Genomic DNA, 26,236 nt, shown 5'->3' with positions numbered 1-26,236 from the left:
TTTTGAATGCAGGGTATTTTTTGTACATAATTCTACATTTGTAAATTCAACTTTCATGATAAAGAGATTGCACTACAGTACTTGTATTAGGTGAATTGAAAAATATTATTTCTTTTGTTTTTTACAGTGCAAATATTTGTAATAAAAATAGTGAGCACTGTACACTTTATATTGTGTTGTAATTAGAATCAGTATATGAAAATGTAGAAAACACCCAAAAATATTTAAGTAAATGGTATTCTATTATTAACAGCATGATTAATCACAATTAATTTTTTTAATCGCTTTACAGCCCTAATGACTACCAAAATCTTTCTAAACAAGTAGTTGAGTCATCTGAACAGATAATCTTGTTCTGTAACTGTGACCAAAAGCACTCCTGTAATCACACCTTACATACTATTGTAATATATTTTTGTACAAAACATCCTTTGTGAGGTATCATCTGGAAACGAGTAACTTTCTGGCCAAAAATATCATGGTGAAATGTATATAATGTCATCAGACGTTCGGCTGTGTGCACGTGTTCTCTCTGAGTGCTGCACTGGCTATGGCCAGACACCCAGTTTAGCAGGATTCAAACGAACTGACCAATAAGACCACAAGACTTGGTTTAGTAGCGAAGGCACCCAGCCAGGTTTATTGTCGACAAAGCACAGGAATAGCACCTGGTAGACTCTACAAGGATACTAGCACATGTATGCTCATGACAATGGATGCAGCTCAGTCAGTGGCAGGACTTTTCACTGCTCCCTAGGCTGGCCAAAGACACTCCCTCCGAGATACCTCTTGCACACCAATGCAAAAAAATTACGTATTGACCCTGATGTATCAGGGTGGCATCAATTACCTTGTATGTGTTGGTTTGATCCAAACATCTCTATCCATCATACTGTCATCCTGACCTTATCTTTAGGATGGGTCAGCGTGTTTCTGTTATCGTTGGGGAATGTGCTGGCATCAAGGTGTTCTGGTACCACCTTTCTGGAATGTGTTTGCGTTTATATTCTTACGCCTAGCACTACTTAGGAATACGTGTTTCTGCAATATCAGCCTTGTTCTTGCCAGATTCTGTTATCTGGGCCTACCTTTTGCTCACAACTTAACTTTGCTTTATATTAGCAAGTTATGACCGTTACTTTATCCCAGGCCTCTGATACAAGGCCTTATGTTTCAGGCCATCTTCTTACTACATGTAGCATCATTGTATGTAAAGTTATAAACGCCTCCTGTATGATATTGTCAGCACATATTCAAACCCACCCAGCCCTGCCTTGGCAAAAGTTGTTCAACAGGTTCATCCTACACAACAAAATGTGTGTTTACCTCAACGTACATATAAGTAGTAAACACAATCCTTGAGACAGCACGAGGGGAAATGGCAGGAGATAAGGCAAATCTGCATTTCAGCATACACAGGGGAAAAGAGCAAAGAACCACCTTCATCACCCAACTCCATGTCACCTTCTTTACTGTTTGAATAAACTTTGCTTTAAGGGGTAATCTATAAAAGAATCCACTGCAAAGGGTGACTCGACTATAAAAGTGAGGGGCAAAAACACCCCCAACAGATCTCTCCCTATCTCTGTGTCTCTTTCACCTAAGAGAGATACAGTAACCACCTCCTTGACTCTGAGGGGAAATCCTGAACAGAGAATATGGTCATCTGTGTTGCTGAGAACCTGCAGTAAGGATTTTACCTTGAACCAAGTCTAGCTTGTTAAATTTTAGCTACTAGAAAGTATTTTCTTTATTTCTCCTGTAACCATTTCTGACTTTAATACTTATATTCACTTAAAACCTATTTTAAGATTAAAAAATGAAATAAGTTTATCTAACTACAAACTAATCCAGGGTTGTATTTAAACTGAACTGTTTGGTAACTCCAGGAGAATAGCAAACAGCTGAATTTTGACCCCTTACAGATGCAAAGGATCTCTAATATCTGAACAGTCCAAAATTTGGGAGTGTGTCGGGGTCATCCTGAAAGTAGTAACCAAGGTTGCTGGAAGTCAGAGTGTGGCTAGTATGCTGTTGACAGGCTGCTGGGGTCAGAGTTGCTAGACCAAGCCTATAGCTATATGTGGACACTCGGAGCGTGACCTGTATGATGGCAGGCTGATTGTGGGTAGCCCAGATTGGGAGCTACAACAGTAAAGCACTGAGGCACAAGTAGGGCAAGCAGTTACAAGCCCTCAGGTCTGAAATGCACCCCAGAATGTGACAGTATCATGCTATATAGGGGCTTCTGGGCTGAAGGTTCCCATGTCTAAATATGTAACCAAAAGTTAAATATTTCTAGTTCTCAGAACAAAGGTTGCAAGAGCAGTAAACATTCCCATACAAAAAAAATTAACTTGTTTGAAGCCCTGCTAGCTAAAATAGTCGTACTAAAAATACATTAAAATTTAGAGTGCGCACACAAACCTCCATCATCTAGAGGCTTGGCAGCTCCCTGATCCCAATTTATTCAGAGACCTGTGTCGTGAAATTAGCTTTATGCCTAGTTATTGAACAATCACTCATACAACAACAAGGCATACCTGTACTTAGTTCCTTTTGTATACAGTACCCCAAACTACTTTATTCAAAAGAGCCTCAAATCATCTTTGAAAAATGTTATATTACATTATGAATATTTTTCCATCAGAGGGAGTGAGATCATATCTTCATAAACAAGAAGTAAACCTGCTAAAATATTTAGCAACACGGAGATCCTTGGATTTTCATTTATCACTGATGACCAATAGCAAACATCTATTGCAGCTTGATCTATAATCACAGAGGAGTTACAATGTCTTCTCCCCTCCCTCCATGTCTCATGAGCCTCCCCTCTCCATTTCAGTTATCCACTTTTGCTTCATATCTCTTGCCTTGGTTTATTCACTTTCCTCTATTTCTCCATTTAAAATGTTTTCTTGTTCCTTCTTCTAAGCCAAATACAGCATCCTCCTTACTCTTACACACACTGGCATGCTACATCTTCCTCTCATTAGCAACAGTCTTCCATTTCGCACCTCTCTCCATAGCCTGTGATCTTCAAGCAATTACTAAGAGAGAGACAGTATTCTGAACTGTTATTCAAGTTTAACTACAACGGTGTGGTCTTATTCTCTACAATCAGCCGAGTACAAGTCCCATTAATTAAATTATTGTTTTTATAATGTTTTCAATAAAGGTTAACTACTGCACAAGTTCAAAAGAGAGGCTGCCTTTCAAATAGATCTATCAAACATTTGAAAATTATTTTAAGGCCTCCATGTCCTTTAGAACTTTTTTCCAAATTCTTGTCTGGATTATGGCCAAGAAAGTTAAAAGTTGAAAAGAAGAGCAATTAAAGGGTTTTTACTGCTCTGGTTTTACTTTTAAAAAAAACTAGATCCAAGATGTCAATTTTAAACCCTATGTAACCTGAAATGGCCAAGTTATCAAATCATTTTTATAATGTAGAAGCTATTTTATCTTTAACATCAGCAGTGTTATTGGTGGTGCTGCTGTAGTATGGGGAAGAGGAAGGATATCATCTAACATGGAACTTTGAGGAGGTGGTGTGAAGTTGGAAGGTCACCACCAGTCAGTCTCTCTATAGCCGCTAATGAATGAGAACGGTTACAAGCATCATTAATAAATTGTATATGAAGCACTGTAGAGTCCCACAGATAGAGCAGTTTTATAGTAGGCACTCCCCATCTCTTCACCTGAACTTCCACACGTATCTCAGGCCGAAGATAACAGAATAGGTGCTCAGCATACCTTTGTATTGTGGCACATGCAGCATCTGCCCTAGCATCTTTTCACCTTGCACATCTGATCTCTTCAAGGGCAGTTATTGAGGTGGGAAGGGAGAACAGAACAGATGTCTGGGTTTCTAGACTTCATACAGGTTAACAACATGCCTAACATTTCACATTCGAAATGTTAAAGCCAATTTATTAATTATGATGAAAGTCATCAGAAGAGCATTCTCCTGAAATTAAAATAGCTTGGTTTTTTCCTTCAAAAATGAAAACCAATACATGCTTGGTAGAGCCACAGATGCTGTGGCTTTCCTGACTGCCTCTTTCTCCCTACACGTTTCCAAGCATACTAATGACATAGCCAGTCCAGAAATTTCAGTTTAGTCACTATCTAAATCAACAGGGTTGTAATCAGGATCATCCTCTTCATCGTCCAACTCCAAGTCATCCATTTCCTGGAACAAGGATTCATCCACTTCCACGCTGTTTCCAGCTGTAAGGGGGGAAAAATAAAACAGTGTTTTATTATGGATTTTTATGGAAACAGGAAAAAGAAAATTAGGGGGTTTTCCTTCATTCTTCAGACAGAAAAGAAAGGACGTGTTGCTCTGCTACTTCTCCATCAGCTAACTCAGTTGTTTTCAACCTGTGGTCCGTGGACCCTTCGGGGTCCACAGATTGCGTCTAAGATTTCCAAAGGGGTCCGCACCTCCAGTTGAAATTTGTTAGAGGTCCGCAAATGAAAAAAAAAAAAAAAAAAAAAAAGGTTGAAAACCTCTGAGCTAGCTGAAAAGATCAGATTGTCTAAGAACCTTTGAGTCCTCTGCTTCACCACAAAACAATTCCCCAGTACCAACTATTTAAAGTTATTCCATGTTGCTGGTCCAAATTTAATGAACTTTACTGTTTGGTTCACACATGTTGACTTGAACAGAATGGGGAGAGGTGGAGCAACAACCCCAGCCCCTCATTTCTTATTAACCAGAATAATGATGCTTTCCCCACCCCAGTGTTTATCAGAGCTGATTGTGACACAGGTAAAATATCCACAGCCAATTGATGAATTGATGTTACCACTGCTAGTTCCAAGAAATGGCAACTATCTGATTCATTCCAAGATAAGTGCATCAATTCCTGGAAGCTGCAAGGTCTCTGTGGCCCCAATCTTGCAAACACAAGTGTAAATAAGAAAATAAATTAAAAAAAAAAAATCAATGGGACAACATGTATATGAAGTTACTCTGTGCTTAAATGAAAATATGGGCCTATGGGAATATTAGAAACACAACATCTCAAACACTACATCTAACATGATAATGCCACACATCGCTTTCAGTACAGCAACTACTTGAACGTTATTTGAGAACATCTGACCTACAGCAGTTTAGAAGAATGCTGGTTAGACCAACATAAGATCTTTCCATATGCCTCAAACCTCCCTCTTCTCAGCATACCTAGCAACAGTCTAAAATTTTCCAAATGAATTTAGAAGCAGAATCAGTTACTTTACTCAGAGGGAAAAACTAAAAAGCTATACGAGATTTACAAGGAAGCAACAAAACCTGACAAATTTTTCTTTAAAGCCAACCACCCTTTTTCATAAGTCGATCCTTGTTATTGGTTACACATATGAAAAATAAAAATTATATTTTAAGTAACTGCTAAGGCCAGACTTATGGGGAAAAAACCATGAAAAATATATTCAAGAGTTCTACATTTAAATCAGTTATGATGTCTAAGGGGAAAAAGCAGAGCAGATTAAATTTAAACACCCGTACTTCCACAAAACAAACACACACACACAAATCATTTCAAGGTTGGTCATAGCAAGTCTTAGGGCTTGTCTACACTACAGGTTATGTTGGTATAACTTATGTCGCTCAGGGTTTGAATAAGCCACCCCCCGAGCAACGTTAAGTTACACTGACCTAAGTGCCACTGTGGACATAGTTACCACCTCTCAGAGGTGGTTCTATTATGCCGACAGGAGAGCTCTCTCCAGTCAGCACAGAAAAGAGGTGGACAAACTACGGCCTGGGGGCCACATCCGGCCCACAGGGCTGTTCTGCCTGGCCCTTGAGCTACTGACCAGGGAGGCTAGCTCCTGGCACCTCCCCTGCTGTCCCCCCCTGCTGCCATGTCTCCGCGCAGGGAGCGTGGCTGGCTCCAGCTGGGTGGCGCAGCTCCAGTTCTGCCGCATAGTTGGATGGGGCAGGGGGCCGGTCAGGGAACATGGAACAGGGGCGGGTTGGATAGGCGTGGGAGTCCCGGGGGGCCAGTCAGGGGACAGGGCTGGGGAGGCAGTTGGATGGGGTAGAGGTTCTGGGGAGTGGGGGCGGGGGGAGGAGGTGGTCAGGGGAGGTTGGATGTGTCGGGTGTTCTGAGGGGGGCAGTCGGGGGTGGGAAGAGGGAGTGGGGACAAGCTGTTTGAGAGGGCACAGCCTTCCCTACCCGGCAACCCAGATGTGGCAAAAAATTTTCCCACCCTTGGCACAGAACATCTTCACCAGACCTGGTGCAGCTGCACCACTTTAGCACTTTAGTGTAGACTAGTCCAGAGAGATGCTGGAAGTGCAGTTTTGTACATTTTCAAATTTCCTTCTGAGACAGCTAAATAAATGACTGATAAAACCTGCAGTATGCAACAGCTGGGTCTGCATGGAACAATGGTGACATCTACTGGCCACTTAAAATAATCCCAGGATTAGCTTTCTCACCTACGTGTATTTCACAGGAGACATATGTCTTCAATTAAAAGGTAATATAGAAAAGGTTTGAGATTTATCCACCCCCTTCCCATTGCGTATTAATGTCAGAGTTACAATATGGCACTCTATTAAAGTGGAGTTATTTAAAACTAAACTGCAGTTTTATTTAGTCTCATGTTGTCATGCACACCTCAGTTGTGCCCATGATAGAGGACACCAGAGCAACATCCTCATTTAGGGCCAGATCCTGTTCTTACTGAAGTCAGTTGGCGTTTGGTCACCGACAGGAGTAGGACCAGATGCACACTGAATTAGGGCCACCATACGGTTCAAAAGTTAATGCTTTAAAATAAAGGTCATTTACATGGAGGAAAAAAAAAAACCCACGTGGTGAAGACCCAAAAACCTTTAAATAAACTGTACATAGTGGTCTATTCTTCTGCTATAAAAGTTGCTGATGATATCAACATGGCAGAACCTGAATAAAAATATACATTCCTCAATTCAGCCTCTTCTACTTGTGTGCATTCAGAGTTATCTGCCAATATCAGTGACAAAATAAGATTTTACTTTTTTTGTGTTTGTTTTTTTACTTCCAAAAGACCTAAAGAGTCAAGAAAGCCAGGAGACAGCTAGTATCAGAGGGGTAGCCGTGTCAGTCTGTATCCACAAAAACAATGTGGAGTCTGATGTCACCTTAAAGACTAACAGATTTGGGCATAACCTTTCATGGGTAAAAAACATGGAGTCCATGCATCTGAAGAAGTAGGTTTTTTAACCCACAAAAGCTTATGCCCAAATAAATCTGTTAATCTTTAAGGTGCCAAGAGACAGCTGAATTCTATTACTTCTTATGCATCAACTGACTGAGTTAATAAGGCTTGACTACATGAGAAAATTACACTGGTTTAACTTAAAACTCTTTTAAAGCTGGTTTAGAAGAAGACATTTTGCTAATGTTCTAAGTGTGTTTTTTTGTTTTTTGTTTTTTTTTAAAAAAAAAAAAACACTGCTTCACAATGTATTTCTGCTAAAGACGTTCTCCCCACATTAAACATACATTTAAGACAGCTTTTAACCATAACTAAGGCTATGATTTAGTCACGGGGGTCACAGATTCGGTGACATTACCGGAACTCCATGACTTCTACGCTGGCAGAGACAGGACTGTACTCCCCTGCTCTTCAACAGGGGCTGGCTGGAATCAGGACCATGCAGCCCCAGTCTCACGGCTTCTGCTGGGGCCACACATGCCAGCCCCATGGCATCCTGGGCTTGGCAGGGGCTGCAGCCGGGGCCACGCGCCCCAGCCTGGTGACTGCAGTGGGGGACATACACCCCCATCCTCCACTGCGGCCGGGGCTTGGTGGTGGCTGCAGTCAGGGTCACACACCCTATCCTGCAGCTGTGGCCAGCTCCAGAGCAGGGGCTGAGTCCACCCCGTGGATGCCACCCTGCTGCGGCCACAGGGACTCCATTCTTGCCCCCTTCCTTGCTCTGCCCGCCCAGTTATTTTTAGTAAAAGTCATGGACAGGTCATGGTGACCGTGACAATAACAATAACCGTGACAAAAATCTTAGCTTTAACCATAACTAAGCTACACAATTTGAAGTTTAGTCAGATTTCTAAACAAGTCTTTCAACAGTGCAAATAATAGGGAAAAAAACGGAAGTTTACCTTCTTCTAAGAACTGAATGTCGGACGTGTCAAGATTATGATCTGTTTCAAATAGTTGTTTTCCTAAAAGAAATAATAAATATTAAAATTAGTGATAGCTTGGAATGTAGTTACTAAAACCAGGCAAAATGAAATTTTCTAAGAGTCTTTTAGAATTTTGATATTTAAATAACATCAAAGTAATATTTGATAATTTATGTAAGCTTGGCATTTTCCTCAAACTATACTTGGACCAGTTACTTCTTAGCTTAAATTTTAATAGATGAGATAGGCATTCTGGGATTCCTTCCCTTGCAGGTGAGACAGGCCCTGCAAAAGACCTCCATGCAAGAATTAATGCAGCCTCAGGTGAAATCAATGCCAAGAGAAAGGATAGCTGCAGCGGCACAGGAGCTAGCAAACAGAGCTGTAAACAGGGGAGTTTGAGTGGAAGTTTGTATTGTGGTGCTTGTTTGGGGTTTGTTTTTGCTGGGGGGGGGGTGGTCTTTTTGGTGTGGCTTGTGTTTCCCAGATTAACAGGATTTAGGTGAGAAGGCGATGACAGATACGGAGGCAGCTGTGGGAGTGACTCCTGTAGTGGAAGACACATTGAGGATGACTGGATGTGGAAGCTGTGGTATGTACATGACCCTGGAGGGGGGAAACCAGTAAGAGTTTTTTCTGCATGAAATGCCGTCTGATAGAGCTGATGGAGGAAAAGATCCGAGGTTTGGAGATGCAGGTGGAAAGTCTCGTTGAGTTTAGGAAGGGGTTTGAGCAGATGGAGCAAAGACATGAAGTATCTGAAGGGAAAAACTCAGACTCACAGATGGAAACAGGGCTGGGGGATTTTGAGGGGAGACTGGGTGAGGAAAGTGGTCAGTGGAAGCATGTGACTCAAAGAACCAGGCAGAGGAAAAGATGGGCTAGTGAAGGAGAAATAGAGCTTAGGAACAGGTTTGCAGAGTTGGAAAATGAAGAAGGGGCTCAGCAGGTACTTGTTGAAGGTGGAAGGGTAAGGAAGAAGAGAAGAGAGGCTAGTCCTATAGGAAAAGGGAAAGAGTCAAGGGAGACTACAAAAAATATGAGCCCCAGGAGGATACAGGATGGGTTCAAGAGGATTGTAAGGGAAAATAGGAATGGAAAGAACTTGCAGCCAGAGGGAACAGGGGAGAGACTGGAGAATAGCACCGTCACCAGGAAAAGGCAGGTCTATGTGATCGGGGACTCTTTATTGAGAAGAATAGACAACTGTATTGTCTGTAACTCTGTAACTAGAGCTGATCCAGAGACTAGAAGGGTGTGCTGTCTTCCGGATGCTAAGATATGGGATGTAGACCTGAGGTTGAAAAGGATCCTAAAGGGAGCGGGAAAGAATCCCCTAATTATCCTTCATGTGGGAACAAATGATACGGCTAGATTCTCGCTGGAAAGTATTAAGGGAGACTATGCTAGGCTGGGGAAGACGCTTAAGGAAATTGAGGCTCAGGTGATCTTTAGCGGGATCCTTCCTGTTCCTAGAGAAGGGCAACAAAGGTGTGACAAGATTATGACTGTCAATAGATGGCTTAGGCAGTGGTGCTATAAGGAGGGCTTTGGGATGTATGGCCACTGGGAGGCATTCACGGACAGAGGACAGTTCTCTCGGGATGGACTTCATCTGAGTAGGGAAGGAAATACACTTCTAGGATCAAGGCTGGCACAACTGATAAAGAGAGCTTTAAACTAGGAATTAGGGGGAGATGGTTGGGAAATGTCCAGGAAATCTCCATGCCAGATTTTAGCATTGAGAGGGAAGAAGACTAAGTAGGAAAGGATACAGCCGTGGGTAGGAGAATGTATATAAGGAGCGAGGGCAGTGTGGATACTAGTCTAATAGGTTATACTGGCTGTAGAATGACTGTGCCTAATAGGGTACAAAACGTGAGCGAGGCCAAACAGCAAAAATTAAGATGTTTGTACACCAATGCGAGGAGCCTAGTAACAAAATGGAGGAACTAGAGCTACTGGTGCAGGAAGTGAAACCAGATATTATAGGGATAACAGAAACATGGTGGAATAGTAGTCATGACTGGACTACAGGTATTGAAGGGTATGTGCTGTTTAGGAAAGACAGAAACAAAGGTAAAGGTGGTGGAGTAGCATTATATATCAATGATGAGGTAGAATGTAAAGAAATAAGAAGCGATGCAATAGATAAGACAGAGTCCATCTGGGCAAAAATTACATTGGGGAAGAAAACTAGTAAAGCCTCTCCTACGATAGTGCTTGGGGTGTGCTATAGACCTCCGGGATCTAATTTGGATATGGATAGAGCCCTTTTTAAGGTCTTTAATCAAGTAAATACTAATGGAAACTGCATGATCATGGAAGACTAACTTCCCAGATATAGACTGGAGGACCAGTGCTAGTAATAATAATAGGGCTCAGATTTTCCTAGATGCGATAGCTGATGGATTCCTTCATCAAGTAGTTGCTGAACCGACTAGAGGGGATGCCATTTTAGATTTAATTTTGGTGAGTAGCGAGGACCTCATAGAAGAAATGGTTGTAGGGGACAATCTTGGCTCAAGTGATCATGAGCTAATTCAGTTCAAACTAAATGGAAGGATTAACAAAAATAAATCTGCAACTAGGGTTTTCGATTTCAAAAGGGCTGACTTTCAAAAATTAAGGAAATTAGTTAGGGAAGTGGATTGGACTGAAGAACTTATGGATCTAAAGGTAGAGGAGGCCTGGGATTACTTTAAATCAAAACTGCAGAAGCTATCGGAAGCCTGTTTCCCAAGAAAGGGGAAAAAATTCATAGGAAGGAGTTGTAGACCAAGCTGGATGAGCAAGCATCTTAAAGAGGTGATTAAGAAGAAGCAGAAAGCATACAGGGAGTGGAAGATGGGAGGGATCAGCAAGGAAAGCTACCTAATTGAGGTCAGAACATGTAGGGATAAAGTGAGACAGGCTAAAAGTCGAGTAGTGTTGGACCTTGCAAAGGGAATTAAAACCAATAGTAAAAGGTTCTATAGCCATATAAATAAGAAGAAAACAAAGAAAGAAGAAGTGGGGCCACTTAACACTGAGGATGGAGTGGAGGTTAAAGATAATCTAGGCATGGCCCAATATGTAAACAAATACTTTGCCTCAGTCTTTAATAAGGCTAAAGAGGATCTTAGGGATAATGGTAGCATGACAAATGGGAATGACGATATGGAGGTAGATATTACCATATCAGAGGTAGAAGCGAAACTGAAACAGCTTAATGGGACTAAATCGGGGGGCCCAGATAATCTTCATCCAAGAATATTAAAGGAATTGGCACCTGAAATTGCAAGCCCATTAGCAAGAATTTTTAATGAATCTGTAAACTCAGGAGTAGTACCGAATGATTGGAGAATTGCTAATATAGTTCCTATTTTTAAGAAAGGAAAAAAAAATGATCCGGCTAACTACAGGCCAGTTAGTTTGACATCTGTAGTATGCAAGGTCCTGGAAAAAATTTTGAGGGAGAAATTAGTTAAGGACATTGAAGTCAATGGTAAATGGGACAAAATACAACATGGTTTTACAAAAGGTAGATCGTGCCAAACCAACCTAATCTCCTTCTTTGAAAAAGTAACAGATTTTTTAGATAAAGGAAACGCAGTGGATCTAATTTACCTAGATTTCAGTAAGGCATCTGATACCGTGCCACATGGGGAATTATTAGTTAAATTGGAGAAGATGGGGATCAATATGAACATCAAAAGGTGGATAAGGAATTGGTTAAAGGGGAGACTGCAACGGGTCCTACTGAAAGGCGAACTGTCAGGTTGGAGGGAGGTTACCAATGGAGTTCCTCAGGGATCGGTTTTGGGACCAATCTTTTTATTACTGACCTTGGCACAAAAAGTGGGAGTGTGCTAATAAAGTTTGCAGATGATACAAAGCTGGGAGGTATTGCCAATTCGGAGAAGGATCGGGATATTATACAGGAGGATCTGGATGACCTTGTAAACTGGAGTAATAGCAATAGGATGAAATTTAATAGTGAGAAGTGTAAGGTTATGCATTTAGGGATTAATAACAAGAATTTTAGTTATAAGTTGGGGACACATCAATTAGAAGTAACGGAAGAGGAGAAGGACCTTGGGAGTATTGGTTGATCATAGGATGACTATGAGCTGCCAATGTGATATGGCTGTGAAAAAAGCTAATGCGGTTTTGGGATGCATCAGGAGAGGTTATTTCCAGTAGGGATAAGGAGGTTTTAGTACCGTTATACAAGGCACTGGTGAGACCTCACCTGGAATACTGTGTGCAGTTCTGGTCTCCCATGTTTAAAAAGGATGAATTCAAGCTGGAGCAGGTACAGAGAAGGGCTACTAGGATGATCCAAGGAATGGAAAACTTGTCTTATGAAAGGAGACTTAAGGAGGTTGGCTTGTTTAGCCTAACTAAAAGAAGCTTGAGGGGAGATATGATTGCTCTCTATAAATATATCAGAAGGATAAATACAGGAGAGGGAGAGGAATTATTTCAGCTCAGCACCAATGTGGACACAAGAACAAATGGGTATAAACTGGCCACCAAGAAGTTTAGACTTGAAATCAGACAAAGGTTTTTAACCATCAGAGGAGTGAAGTTTTGGAATAGCCTTCCAAGGGAAGCAGTGGGGGCAAAAGATCTATCTGGTTTTAAGAGTCTACTCGATAAGTTTATGGAGGAGATGGTATGATGGGATAATGGGATTTTGGTAAGTAATTGATCTTTAAACATTCAGGGTAAATAGGCCTAATCCCCTGAGATGGGATATTAGATGGATGGGATCTGAGTTACCCAGGAAAGTATTTTCTGTAGTATCTGGCTGGTGAATCTTGCCCATATGCTCAGGGTTTAGCTGATTGCCATATTTGGGGTCGGGAAGGAATTTTCCTCCAGGGCAGATTGGAGAGGCCCTGGAGGTTTTTCACCTTCCTCTGTAGCATGGGGCATGGTTGACTTGAGGGAGGCTTCTCTGCTCCTTGAAGTCTTTAAACCATGATTTAAGGACTTCAGTAGCTCAGACATGGGTGAGGTTTTTCATAGAATCATAGAATAGAATCATAGAATATCAGGGTTGGAAGGGACCCCAGAAGGTCATCTAGTCCAACCCCCTGCTCAAAGCAGGACCAAGTCCCAGTTAAATCATCCTAGCCAGGGCTTTGTCAAGCCTGACCTTAAAAACCTCCAAGGAAGGAGATTCTACCACCTCCCTAGGCAACGCATTCCAGTGTTTCACCACCCTCTTAGTGAAAAAGTTTTTCCTAATATCCAATCTAAACCTCCCCCATTGCAACTTGAGTGGGTGGGTGAGATTCTGTGGCCTGCGCTGTGCAGGAGGTCGGACTAGATGATCAGAATGGTCCCTTCTGACCTTCGTATCTATGAATCTATGATATACCCCCACTGTCTCCTCTAGTCTTGCCTGCAGCCTGGAGGCCACACACAATACTCCTGAAGTGTCAAGGAGGAAGAATATGGTGCTGTGGATCACCACATCTATGCACAACATGTCAGATTGTCATCTCCATGAACTGACTTGGGTCAATCAGGCCCATGTTTGTTGCATTCAACATGTATTTGATTTCCCTTCCTACCATGTGTCCATGTAAAGTAAAATGGAAGCTTTTGTAAAAATGGACATGAATCTTTCCATGCCCACATTACCTATCTTCCGAGAATTTAATGGAATTCATTTTATACTGATTCTACAGTCTACTCAAAACCCATTTAACTTGCCTAATGTTCATATTAAATTGCTTTAGTAGTATATATTTGTATTGCTACTCCACATAACTTCTAAAACATGCCAGATTTAGCAAAATCCTTTCAAACATACATTTCCATTAATTTAGCCTAATAAATTTAAAAAAAACCATATATCCTCACAAGTTACATGAGGAGGAGCTCTGTATGGTTCAAAAGCTTATCTCTCTCACCAACTGATGTTGGTTGAGTAAAAGATATTACCTCTCCCACCCTGTCTCTCTAATATTCTGGGGCCGACAAGGCTACAAATACACTGCAAAAGACTGACACTGCAGGCGCCAAATCCAGAGGTCCTTATTCAGTCAAACTCCCATCGAAGCCAATACCTCAGGATCTGAAGCCACATCTCTGATATCAATCTATTTCACACAAGCTTCACCATTCGTATTTGCTTTGTGGGCACAATCCTGGTTCTCTTCATGCCCAAGCAAACTGGCTTAAACACAATTAAAATGATGCATTTTAACTGTGTGGGAGGTCAGCCAGCAGAACGTCTCTGTATGGTCTTCACCCTTTCTGTGCCTGGAGCCAAGCTCTGCAGCATTGCCCTGATTTTAAACATGGAGGGGATACTTTCAGTGGGCCAGCATGGTCCTAAAAAAAGAAGATATGGCTCTACAAGGCTGTAAATCCCATTGGAGGAAAGGGGTCAATGATGGGCCATAATCACTACTCCTCTCCAACCACAACCAAGGTGTGCAGTTGTCTGGGGGTGAAAATTTCTTCCTCCATAGACCACTCCTACTGGTAACTCAGGCTTTGCCCATTTGATAGTCACTTTGCTCCCTCTTATGGCATATGGCCAGACCAAACTGAATTATATTGACAGTAAGAATACTACATCACCACCAAACCCTGCTTCTAAACCTCTCAGAGGACAAGACATTGGGTCTTCCTTATACTGGTTACCTGTCTCATACACTAACAAATATATCACCTATTTTGCAGTAACAAACCAGAAACAATCCTAACGTCTACTAAATAATTTAATGTGGAGCTGGCAAACTACAGTAACTCCCCACTTAAAGTCGTCCCAGTTAACGTTTCATTGCTGATCAATTAGGGAACATGCTTGTTTAAAATTGTGCAATGCTCCCTTCTAACGTCGTTTGGCAGCCGCCTACTTTGTCCACTGCTTGCAGGACGAGCAGCCCTTTGGAGCTAGCTGGTGGGGGCTTGGAACCAGGGTGGACCAGCAGCCCCCCCCCAGCAGCTCCCCGCTCCCTTAAGTTCCCTGTGCAGCAGCCGCCATCAGGCTATCAATTGCCAGCAGTTCAGCTGTCCCTCCCCTCACCGTCACTGCCATGTGCTGCTCCTGCCCTCCCCAGAGCCTCCTGCTTGCTGTGTGGGGGGGTAAGAGGGGGGTCGTGAAGGAGAGGGAGGCTAATGTCAGGGTGTCCCCCTCCCCCTTGCTCCTGTGCCCCGCTTACCCCATTCCATAGAGCAGGGGGGACACAACAGGGCTCAGGACAGAGGGAGCTTCTCCATCTCAGTTTGTTGATTAACTTAAAAAGGCAGTGTACTTAGAGTGGGGTCAGCATCCTTAAAGGAGCAATGCACATCTCTCTCTCACACAGGGCGTGTCTCTGTCTGCCATGCCATCTCCCCTCCCTCCATTCCTGCTGCCTTGTAGAGTATGAGGCTACATTAACAATGAGTTAACCCTTGAGGGCTCAGCCAATTGCTAGTTCATCATTTAGCAGTAAGGTGTTCCCTGGGAAATATCCCACCCTCTGACTTCACCACCTCGAACAAGCTTCACAATCATCATCGCTGTGTTCCAGTATTAAGTTTTGTGTGTGTGTGTGTGTGTGTGTGTGTATTTTATATATAGATATATAGAGAAACTATAGTCTTTTGTCTGGTGAAAAAAATTTACCTGGAACCTAACCCTCCTATTTACATTAATTCTTCTGGGGAAATTGGATTCGCTTTAACATTGTTTCGCTTAAAGTCGTATTTTTCAGGAACATAACTACAACGTTAAGCGAGGAGTTACTGTATATGTTCCAGTGCAATACAGACTATCATATCACTCTCCATTTTCTTCCCCTTTCCAATTTTCCTCACCATTCCTTGATGCTTGAATGGGTCTTGTGTGAGAAATGGAAACATTTAGGACTCACACTTGCGCCAACACAAATGCTCAAGCCTCCTTTCTAAGGCACAACAATAAGAAGCTAATGCTTAGTTTACAAGATAAATCTTCCCCGTTAACAATCACTTTGATTTGCATCTGACAATACTATACTAATCTTTTAGTATAAAAAAAATAAAATTCTTGGACATGGTTTCATTATTTGACATACTGGTCTGATAAGTTGGCAAACTTGGAGAAAATTGCAAAGTCATACCACTTAATTTATTTTTGCCTGATTGCTCTTCTTCTTTCATCTTTTTTCTTTTAATTTCTAGGAGCTCTGCATCAAACTTTGCTTTCCAGCTTAGGAAATTCTCGATTGTAACAGGAGTGCCATGGAAACATAGCTGTAAAAGAAAAAAAAAAGTTAAGATTCCAATGGCAAAGCAAAGAGTTAAGATTAATATGCTCTTTATGGTTGAAATTATTGTATGCCAAGAGACAGTAACTACTAGGCACCAATTTTAACTAAGTTTCTTATAGCAAATTAACCCCCACTACAATAAGACATAGTGAAAAGTGTGATATTCTTAGTCGTTTTTATGTGTGGCTTGCAAATTTATTCACAGAAGACTATTGTAGAAAATTCCTGTTTTGATTTGGATCTATAATGTAATACCAATAAGATAAAGCAGCATAAACACAGGTGGGTAGTGCACCTTATTTTGTTTTAGGTCAAGTCACAATGAAAAAGGGGTGTGTACTTGAGTGCTAAGGATGGATTGGACAGATATGCTTTGTATATGAATATTTGTTATTAAAATTCCTAAAACCACAGAACAACTTTATATTTAATATCTGTACCACAGAGGGGGTGAAATATATGACCAGCAAGACTTCTCTTCTTCCATGATAGAGGAGAATAACTTCCTTCCACCACCACCCTCTTGTGGCAACTACATAATGACCCTACTGTGCAATCACATTCCTCCATCCTATGGGACTTCCAAAGTGCTTTGTGCTTGTAAAAGCCCACAGCCAAACCTCGTAATCTGGGATTTCAGAAATGCAGTGCACTCCGAGGTGTAAATACCAGGGAAACACCAAAAAGCATGAGTGTGTGAACAGACCTGTAGTGATGGGATCCAAACTGAAAGGATATTAAGTCCTACAGCCCTCTAGCTGCTACCAAAAGAAGGAAGTGAAAACTCAGTGGTGGAATTTCTTCTAACACATCTTGAGAATGGGAAGAGCTACTTAGTGGTGGCGAACAAATACCAGGCTACAGCGAAGAGGCTAATGGGTCTGGCTGACTCTAGAGTTTGAGCCATCCAACTTCCTTTCCATCAAGTCAATTGACCGAGACAGAAGAGTGGAGTTGCCTCCTTTCTTGGTGGCATTCATGTTATAAAGGAGAGAGAGGAGGAGGCATCACAAAACTGTATAGGCTGTTCAAATCTTCAACAGCTGGCCACGGTCCCGCAGGGATCTGAGAACAGTGTGAGGGTAATGCAATATACTCTAGTCCCTCCTGCTCCTCATCCCTTCCTTTCACTTACAATGAAAGCCATATGGAGGAGGATGGCATGGCGCTGGTGAACGCCAGCTCTGCAATAAGTGGGCACTCCCTCATTTCAGGGAAGAATATTTGGCTAGAGGGATGATGTCAGTGTCCACTCTTTGTGCTGTTTGGGGTCCAAAGGGACTGAAGTAGTCAGAGGACATCCCCCAACCTTTCAAAACAATGCCAGAAAAGTTCAACCTGGAAAGTGCGATATTTATGATTTAATAAATCAGGGAAGTTGTGCTCAATGTGTGGCTACTTCTGAAGTTTTAAATATTGCTTCTGGTTCTGCCTGTTGTGTGTGTCCAGGACAATACTACTGCTAATTAATCCTACCTCAACCACAGCACCTTTAGGAAGGAAAACCAGAAACCTGTTAGCTGAAAATGGAATACTTCACCCACCTTTTCTGCCTCTTCTGCTTCTCTTTCCTTCTGTTTCTTTTCCTCCTCTTGTCTTGTTTTTATCTGATCCACTATTTCATTTAATTTCTCTTGTACAGCTGACACTAGCGTGAAGATCATTACCATCCCCAAGTTCTCTTCTGCCTGCAACATAAAAGGCGGCAGCCTCAGACAGGCAATTCACTAGGAAAACTCATCGTGGACAAAGCGGTTACACATTATACCTGTTTGGAAAGCGCTTATGCTTAGTCCTGTTGGAATGCAAGTTTCACGGCTGAACTGCCTTGCACCAGGTTTAGAAATTAGTCAAATTTATTTCACTGGGTTTAAGCCACTTAAAATGATCCCAGGTGAGAAGGAGGGAATAGGAGCAAAACATCAGCACTGTTCTCTCAGGTCACTATTTGGCATGTAAATAGGGTTTAAAAATAGTAACCGTTAAACTTATTAAAATTCTGTTGGTTAAATGATTAACCATTAAGGAGTTCACATAGGTGGTGAACTAAAGGTGCAGGGGGTGCTGCAGCACCCCCACATTTTACGTGGGACCCCACTGCCTGCCGCCTGGGGCCAGCAGTGGAGTTTAATCATTAACCAAAACTGATGCTTATCTGTTAACCAGTTAAACTTTTACATCCCTAGTCACTATCTTCACAACAGGTTACCAATACCATCTGATTATAGACCGCACTCTTGGCAGGAAGGGGATACAGGGTGCTGCTAATTAACCAAAAAACCCAAACATTTGTTAAATTAAATAATTTTAAAGCAGGTGGGGATAGAACTCCCTAGTCATGAATTTCTGGAGCCACTCTGGGTATGTCTACACTGCAGTTCACAGCAAGCCTTCCAGCCCAGTATACCGACTCGTGCTAAAGGGGCTTGAGCCAGCACACTAAAGATAGCGAAGTGGACAACGTGGATCTAGAGGAGACTCAGGTTAGTAGCTCGAGCTCAGACCCAGGGGGTTGGGTGGGCTTGAGAGCCCAAGCTGTCACGTTTGTACAGTTATTTTTAGCAGGCTCACTCCCAGCTGCAGTGTAGACATACCCACAAGTGCTGATACTACAGCTGATCTTAGCCAAAAGGCCCAAGCCAATATGGTAGCGAAGACCACATTTCAGCACTGTGTCCCCAGTCCTCACTGCTGTTACGCGTCCTATGAGAAACATGCATGCTAGGATCGTTCAGCTAGCTCAGTTAATAGCAAGGTCTTGTCTTGATTTTAGTTTCTTTCTTAAGTGCCTTAATACTTCCTTATACTCTAGTTGTCCAAAGACCTAGCAAGTTTTCCTTTATTTTGGAAGTCTTAATACCTGGCAACTTATTTATGCAAAAAACTGTTGAATACAATCAAAGGCATCTGTGCCAAGCAAAAGTTGTGGAGCAGGAGAGGTGTTAAACAATTGAGAGCCTTCCCATTTCAGAGTTTTGTTGTTGGGTTTGTGAACCCTAACACAGGAGCCAATTTAACCTTACTTTGTCATACTCAGAGTTTAAGGCTAGAAGGGACCACCAGATCAGATCCTTGATACAGGAGATCACAGGCCACCACCACGCAACACCCACACACTAAACCCAACAACCAAAATTAGACCAAAGAATTACAGCCCACAGTAGACTAAACTATTATGTGCCACTGGCAGAGAATAGGAGGGACCAGTGCTCGAGACCTCTGCAATGGTAGGGTCTTCATTAAACAAAATATATGCAGATGATCCTGGCAAGCTACCTGCAACTACAATGCAGAGCAAAGCAAAATAAAAAAAAAATAAAAAAAAAAACAACCCCTCCCCCCCCGTGTCAATGCCAATCTGAATTGTGGGAAAATTCTTTCCCAATCCCATATTTGATGATCAGTTAGACCCTGAATATGTGAGCAACAACCAGCCAGCCAGACCCCCGAGAGAAAGGATGCTTGATACCAGCTCCAAGCACCAGCCCACCCCATCCAATGTCCTATCTCCAGTCATAGCCATCTCTGATGCTTCAGAGAAAAAAAGAAAAGAAAAGTGGGGTGGGGCAGTAGGGGAATCCCTTCCTGATCTCAGCAAGTGACTGGTGGAAGCCCTTAAGCATGAGATTTTAGCAATATCAGACAAGAACCAGAGAGGATCCCCAGGACTGCAGCTGCCAAGCCCTGCTTCTTCACCATCACAAACTCCTCTCTCATACAATCCCACTTGTAAATTTGTCCAGTTCTCTCTTAAAACTAAGTTGTTTGCCCCACATCTCCTATTGGGAGGCTGTTCCAGAACCTCACTTCTCTGACAGTTAGAAACTTTGTAATTACCAGCCTGCATTTGTCGATGGCCAGTCAATACCCAGTTATTCTTGTGCTAACATACACTAAAGGACTAAATAGCTCTTCATCCTCCCTGATGTTTACTCCCCTAATGTATTTATAGAGAACAAATCAGATCCCATTGCAGACTTCATTTTCTTAGGGTATGTTTATACTAGAAACATAAGTCGACCTATATTAGATCAACTTTACCGCAGTAATTACCACGGTGGTGCATGTTTACACTTCCCTCCTTAGGTTGGTGGTACATGTCCTCACCAGGAGCACTTCCACCAATCTAAGACAGGCAGTATGGGGCGCTGAGAACCCGGTCTCTTAGCTCCATCGCCCAGGCTCCCAGCAGACTGTCCCCCCCTCCAGGAGCAGTGAGGTGAAGCAACCTGGAGCTTCTCGCCCCCAGGTAGTAGGGTCCAGCTGCCCCGACTTCTTGCCCTCCCCTGCAGCCTGGAGCCAGGCAACCTTGTCAATATCACAGCTCAGGAAGCCATGAAACTGAGAAGGCTGCCCAACTCCCAGCCAGGCGCAGACTCCCACGGCTCGGGCTTCTTGCTTCAGCTCCCAGCCGGAGGCAGGCTCCTGCTGTCCAGGCTTCTCACCCCAGCTCCCCAGGGGACAGCTGGGCTCTAGCTGCTCTGCTTTCTTGTCAATTTCAGGATTCCTACCATGAAACTGACTTGACAGCAAACAGCCAAAGTAAGAAATGCAGTGTATATACAGACACTGTCACCCGAACTATACCAACATAAGCCCTGTGCCTCTCATGGAGGTGGAGTTATTATGTTGGGGTAGTAGGGCACTTACATCGTCAAGAGCAAGGCTGTAGTGTAGAACTGACATAATTAGGTCAACGTAAGCTGCCTTACATCAACCTGTGGAGTGTAGACCAAACCACAGGCTAAACAAGCCAAGCTCTTTTAGTATGCTCTCATAAGATAGGCCCTCCAATCCTCCGATTATCCTACTAGTTGTTCTTTGTACCTTGTTTACCATGGCCATTTCTAAAGCTAGATCATGCATCTTTATGTGGCTGAACTGTTATTCTTACATGGCATTTAAAAAAAATCAGCATAATGTTTTGTTTTAAATAAATATCACACAACTTTTTATAATGGTCAAAAAGCAAAAAGTCTTAAGGTTTGGAAAATTAAACTCAAGTTAATGTCAGTCACTCCCTACAGCAGAATGCACAAATCAATTCATAAGACATATGCTCTTCTAAGTTTTGGTTAGCATCAGAATTTACTGTGTCTACTTCACCTCTCAAACCAATGATTTATGAAACAACATCAATAAGGGAGTCAATATATTCTTAATTTGCCTTACCTGTTGTGCTAGAAGGTTTAGTATGTCTGTGACATCATTATCTTCAAGGTTCTCCTGGGAGAATATTTCATAAAGTGGAGTTTCATCTGGATATTTTTCTCCATAGGTAAATTTAAGGGTTGCCTGGACAGCTACGGTACAAAAGGCAATCTTAATGTGACTGCCTCAAACTTCATAAAGTATTAACTCTTAATGCTGAGGTTTATATTAGAGTAACAATCTTGTTTCGTTTAACAATCCACAAGTTTTTAAATAAAAACAATATTTTAAAAATGGAACTAACACCTTACAATAATTATAACAGTTGGTTTGAATATAATATACGAATCTCAACTTATCATTAACCCTCAGATGTGCTATAAAAGTTACCCATTACACAGGAGATAATTCTTGGCACTTACTAGCTGTTTATACCTTCAATTCACATTAGAAATAGTCATTGTCTATGTAATACTCCTCTGAGGTACTGCAGATCAGCAAGCAATATCCCCTTTTAAAGAATAAAGTAAGGCAGAGAGATTAAGTGACTTCTCCAGGGCTATAAAGTGGGTCAGCAGCAAATCCAAGATTAGAATCCAGGAGTCCCAGTACTGTGACAATCTAGTACACCATGCCACCAAGAGTATTTCTTGCCACATTTGGCATGTAAATTTGTACCACAATATTTGGTATGTAAATACCTAGTCAGCATGTGATATGAAGACATTCTGAACCACTATTGTGACTGACTGAGAGCTTCTTGCAGTTCTGAACTGCTATACACTTCAAATCTACACTTTCCATAGACTGTCACATTTTACTGATTAAGGACCTGCTCTTATTGGACTTCAACAGAAGCAGGATCAGACCCAGCAAACAACCAACTACATTTCTAGTGGTAACAGTAAGCTATACTTTAAACATCACAAGGAATTGTTCTGATTGGGCAAGTCACAATCTATTGATCAGAACATATTAACAGTAGATTAAGAGTTCTAAGTAACAGATCTAGGAAAACATCATTGTAAACTATTCTGAAACACCAACTACAGCTGTAGCCTTACCTGATATTCAGAGCCCATTCACAAGAGGACAACCAGATTTCCTACAGCAGGTTATTTCACATTATATCTACTAGAGATAACCCCAAAGACACCGATAGTTGGGATAATATTTTAAATCAATCGGGCCTTATAATTTCAAAAATTATAAAGAAAACCTTTCCCCATGACCAACTTACTTTCATCATTTTCTCCTGCTTCAGATGTCACTGTGATGGTGAAACTTGTTGGGTTTTCTGATAATACTGTAAAAAAGTAAAGAAATAGTGAATAAATGAGAGATTCTTAAAGTAAGACACCTTTTCTTCACTAACATATGGGTGCTACCTTGCTTCTGTTATTTCATTAAACCGGAACATCTTTAGGTCTCTAACAAGAAGCCTCCAATACATTAATTTTTTCCTCTTAACAATTTTCTCTTCTTGATGATTTAATATCGGTTTTGTTCTTCTGCTATTACAGAGCGTACATATAGTACCAATCTCACATAAAATGTTTGTCCACCAAAAGGTTATAGATACAGTGCAAATCTAATCTTGATTAAGTTTTTCTATGTGAGGATATCGGAGAACAAATCATTTGAGTAAAAAAAGGTTAATATGTCTGTTTATGAATTAAATTATATGCATACTAATACCAGGTGCTTTCTTGGTCTAAATGCAGCTGCTCATTTACTCATTCATTATCAGTCTCACTGGTAAGCAGAAGAATAGCAAAGGGGGCATTTCTATCTTTATTCGAAGAAGAACGTGTAGCAACTCTACAAAACAGAAATCAGCTCCTATTGATATTTTTAAAAACGGCACCAAAAAAAGCGGGAAGTACTTTTCAGAGCAACCAGAAGTGCTTGGATCCTGCCTCAAAGAATCAACAATCTAAGTTTGGAAGTGATATGACAAGTAAAGGCAATTAATTGCTGACATGAACAATTTAGAGATGAAAGTTAAATTCACCTAAGACCTCAAAACAAGGTCCTAACCACCAGTTACTTTATGAGTAGTATGTACGGAGATCCTAGAAGCGCGGCACAAGGTGGTCTCTGACAACTGTGCATAACCTTGGAAGAAGAAGGATGGGCACACAAGACCCACAATTTTGCAGATTAGTGGCTCCAGTTCATTGTATAATTTTTTCAGAGAGGCTGTAGCACATTACTCAGAGTAATGGCCATAGGAGGACTCTGTCTTCTCATTGCAGATCCAGAATGTGGGCTGTAATAGAGTGAATTTCACCTGATTATTCAGGACTGTAAGCAAGTGAAAGATTTTCACCAAAAAGTCTGAAAATCTGACCTAAGCCTTGTTGTGGTTGCAAACTACAATATACTTTTTTCTGGGCTTGAGAAAATCCTAGCAGTGAGCTGGCTCAGCTCAAATGGCATTTTACAGCGTTAATCTAGGACTTCATTATGTTCTATGATTCTGCATCTTGAGTCACTGATGATAAATTCATATACCTTTGGCTTAACATGCTAAAATAACTTCAACACAGATTTTAAAAGGCTGAAATAAGCAGCAAGACAATTAAATAAGAATCTGAAAAAGAAAGCACCCCAGCACTTGCAAATTTAATCAAGTGTCAAACAAGAATTTGGATTTACCGCCACTTCCTTTACCTAACAGATCTTTACAAAGCAATAAGCAAAAATGAATTATTTTGGGAAAGCTCTGTGTTTTGTGCTTTACAGGGGTGACAGACGAGATGATCGCAATGCTCCATTCTGACATTGGAAACTATGGAAAAAAAGGCCAGGCATTGGAAAGGCAACAAGTATGGAGGCAAACTGAGCATCTGTTACCTACTCAGCAATGCCACATGCCTGGCGAGGATCAGAAACGGGAAAAGAAAGCAGGGCTCCAAGTTGACTCGTTTTTGTCTTTAATTTCCACCCAGGTGTCCACAACAGCCCTGCTTGTGAAGGCTCGCCCAAAGGCGCTCGCCCTAGGTCTTCGCCCGTGTCCTGCTGGAGCAGGGTGAGCTAGGAGTCCTGGGGCCTAGCAGCAGCGAGGGGTGTCAGAGAAACCAGACTGACACACGCCACAAAAAGCAACTCAAAGTCAAAAAAGGAAAAAGGAGTACTTGTGGCACCTTAGAGACCAACAAATTTATTTGAGCATAAGCTTTTTTTTTCCCCACCAAATGCATCCGATGAAGCGAGCTGTAGCTCACGAAAGCTTATGCTCAAATACATTTCTTAGTCTCTAAGGTGCCACAAGTCCTCCTTTTCTTTTTGCGAATACAGACTAACACGGCTGCTACTCTGAAACTCAGAGTCAGGCACCTACGGAGGGGCTGGGAGGGAGCAGCCCGGGGCTAGCGAGACCGAACCCAGCGCAAGTCAGTGGCTCTGCTCAGCGGGGCAGGGGGCAGAAAAGCCAGCCCGGCTCTCCTGCCCCCTGCCCCGGGGGAAGCCTAGGGTAACGCCACAGGACTCCCCGCCAGGCTTGTGCCGTGTAACCGGCGTATTTAAATTGGAGCGGGGCCCCCGCACCCGCTGGCCCGTGGGGGGCACGGGGGGGCTCGCTGCTAGGTGCGTGGCGCTGCGACCCAGCGCGCAGCTCCGCCACCCCCCAGCGCGCGGCTCCTTGCCCGGGCACGCGGCAGCCGGGAGGCGCTCGGGGAGCTGCGCGCCATGCCGGGAGGGGGGGGGGGGCGGCTCCGTCCCCGCCCCGCTGCAGGGAAGCTCGCGCCAGCTCCCCGGGCCGGGCTCCCCCACGCGGCTGACCCGTGAAGGAGTCCGGGTAGATGGACTCCAGCGCCTCCCGCTCGTTGCGCTGCTCCTCGCTGTAATCGGCCATGGTCCCGCGCCGCCGGCCACGGAACGCTCCGCCACGGCCCAGCCTCCCGGGCGGCCCGCGCAGGCGCTCCCCGGCAAGGGGGAGGAGCTGAAGCCGTGACACATCCGCTGCTCTGTTCTGTTCTCGAGCCGGGCCGCCCTGTGCGGGTTGTTCGCTCGTGCAGTGATTTGGGGTTAGCTGTGGCGGGCGCTCGTGCTGGAATAAGAGCGCCTCTCCCCGGTTCTTCTGAATTCACTTTTAAAGGGGAAGTTGCCGAGTAGCCGCCGTGTGAGTCTGTAGTCGCAAAAAGAACGGGAGGACTTGGGGCACCTTCCAGACGAACCGATTTATTTGAGCGTACGCTTTCCTCGGGTGAAGTGCGCTGTAGCTGACGGAAGCTTAGGCTGTAATAAATTTGTTCGTCTCGAAGGTGCCCCAAGTCCTCCCGTTCTTTTTGCGAATACAGACTCACAGGGCTGCTGCTCTGAAACCTGTCATTATGCAAGGCACTGAATTGAGCCCTACGGAGTGGAAATCTATCAAGTTGCATCCGTTTAAAGAAAAGGAGGACTTGTGGCACCTTAGAGACTAACAAATTTATTTGAGCATAAGCTTTCGTGAGCTACAGCTCGATGAAGTGAGCTGTAGCTCACGAAAGCTTATGCTCTAATAAATTTGTTAGGCATCCGATGAAGTGGGCTGTAGCTCACGAAAGCTTATGCTCTAATAAATTTGTTAGGCATCCGATGAAGTGGGCTGTAGCTCACGAAAGCTTATGCTCTAATAAATTTGTTAGTCTCTAAGGTGCCACAAGTCCTCCTTTTCTTTTTTGCGAACACAGACTAACACGGCTGCTG

The 26,236-nt window shown here is 42.8% G+C and overlaps 1 protein-coding gene across 2 annotated transcripts; it reads right to left on the bottom strand.

The window, feature by feature from the left end:
• Positions 1–612: 612 nt before the first annotated feature.
• Positions 613–25,534, bottom strand: RWDD1 (RWD domain containing 1). 2 transcript variants are annotated; one of them, XM_038397064.2, is made up of 7 exons: positions 25,328–25,534; positions 22,782–22,847; positions 21,563–21,693; positions 17,935–18,078; positions 16,241–16,373; positions 8,124–8,186; positions 613–4,230 (listed from the first exon to the last, which is right to left on the bottom strand). In XM_038397064.2, exons 1-7 carry the CDS (start codon positions 25,398–25,400, stop codon positions 4,118–4,120), a joined length of 723 nt encoding a protein of 240 aa, XP_038252992.1. In that variant the 5' UTR covers positions 25,401–25,534; the 3' UTR covers positions 613–4,117. The 2 variants fall into 2 exon arrangements, with proteins under 2 accessions (XP_038252992.1, XP_043366801.1); XM_043510866.1 differs by lacking the exon at positions 25,328–25,534 and adding an exon at positions 24,405–24,423 and having other exon boundaries at positions 3,879–4,230.
• Between the last annotated feature and the right edge of the window lie 702 nt (positions 25,535–26,236).

The sequence above is a fragment of the Dermochelys coriacea genome, chromosome 3 (genome assembly GCF_009764565.3).
Source record: "Dermochelys coriacea isolate rDerCor1 chromosome 3, rDerCor1.pri.v4, whole genome shotgun sequence".
NCBI lineage: Eukaryota > Metazoa > Chordata > Testudines > Dermochelyidae > Dermochelys > Dermochelys coriacea.
This window is presented reverse-complemented; position numbering and strand designations above follow the sequence as displayed.

What these genes read in the sequence shown, in the direction of transcription:
- RWDD1 (XM_038397064.2), bottom strand. Translation starts at nt 25,400, where the DNA reads ATGGCCGATTACAGCGAGGAGCAGCGCAACGAGCGGGAGGCGCTGGAG. An exon ending in AGCAGGAGAAAATGATGAAA is followed by an intron (nt 21,694 to 22,781) that starts GTAAGTTGGTCA and finishes TTTGTACCGTAG; the next exon opens with CTGTCCAGGCAACCCTTAAA. An exon ending in AAGCAGAAGAGGCAGAAAAG is followed by an intron (nt 16,374 to 17,934) that starts GTGGGTGAAGTA and finishes TTTCTTTTACAG; the next exon opens with CTATGTTTCCATGGCACTCC.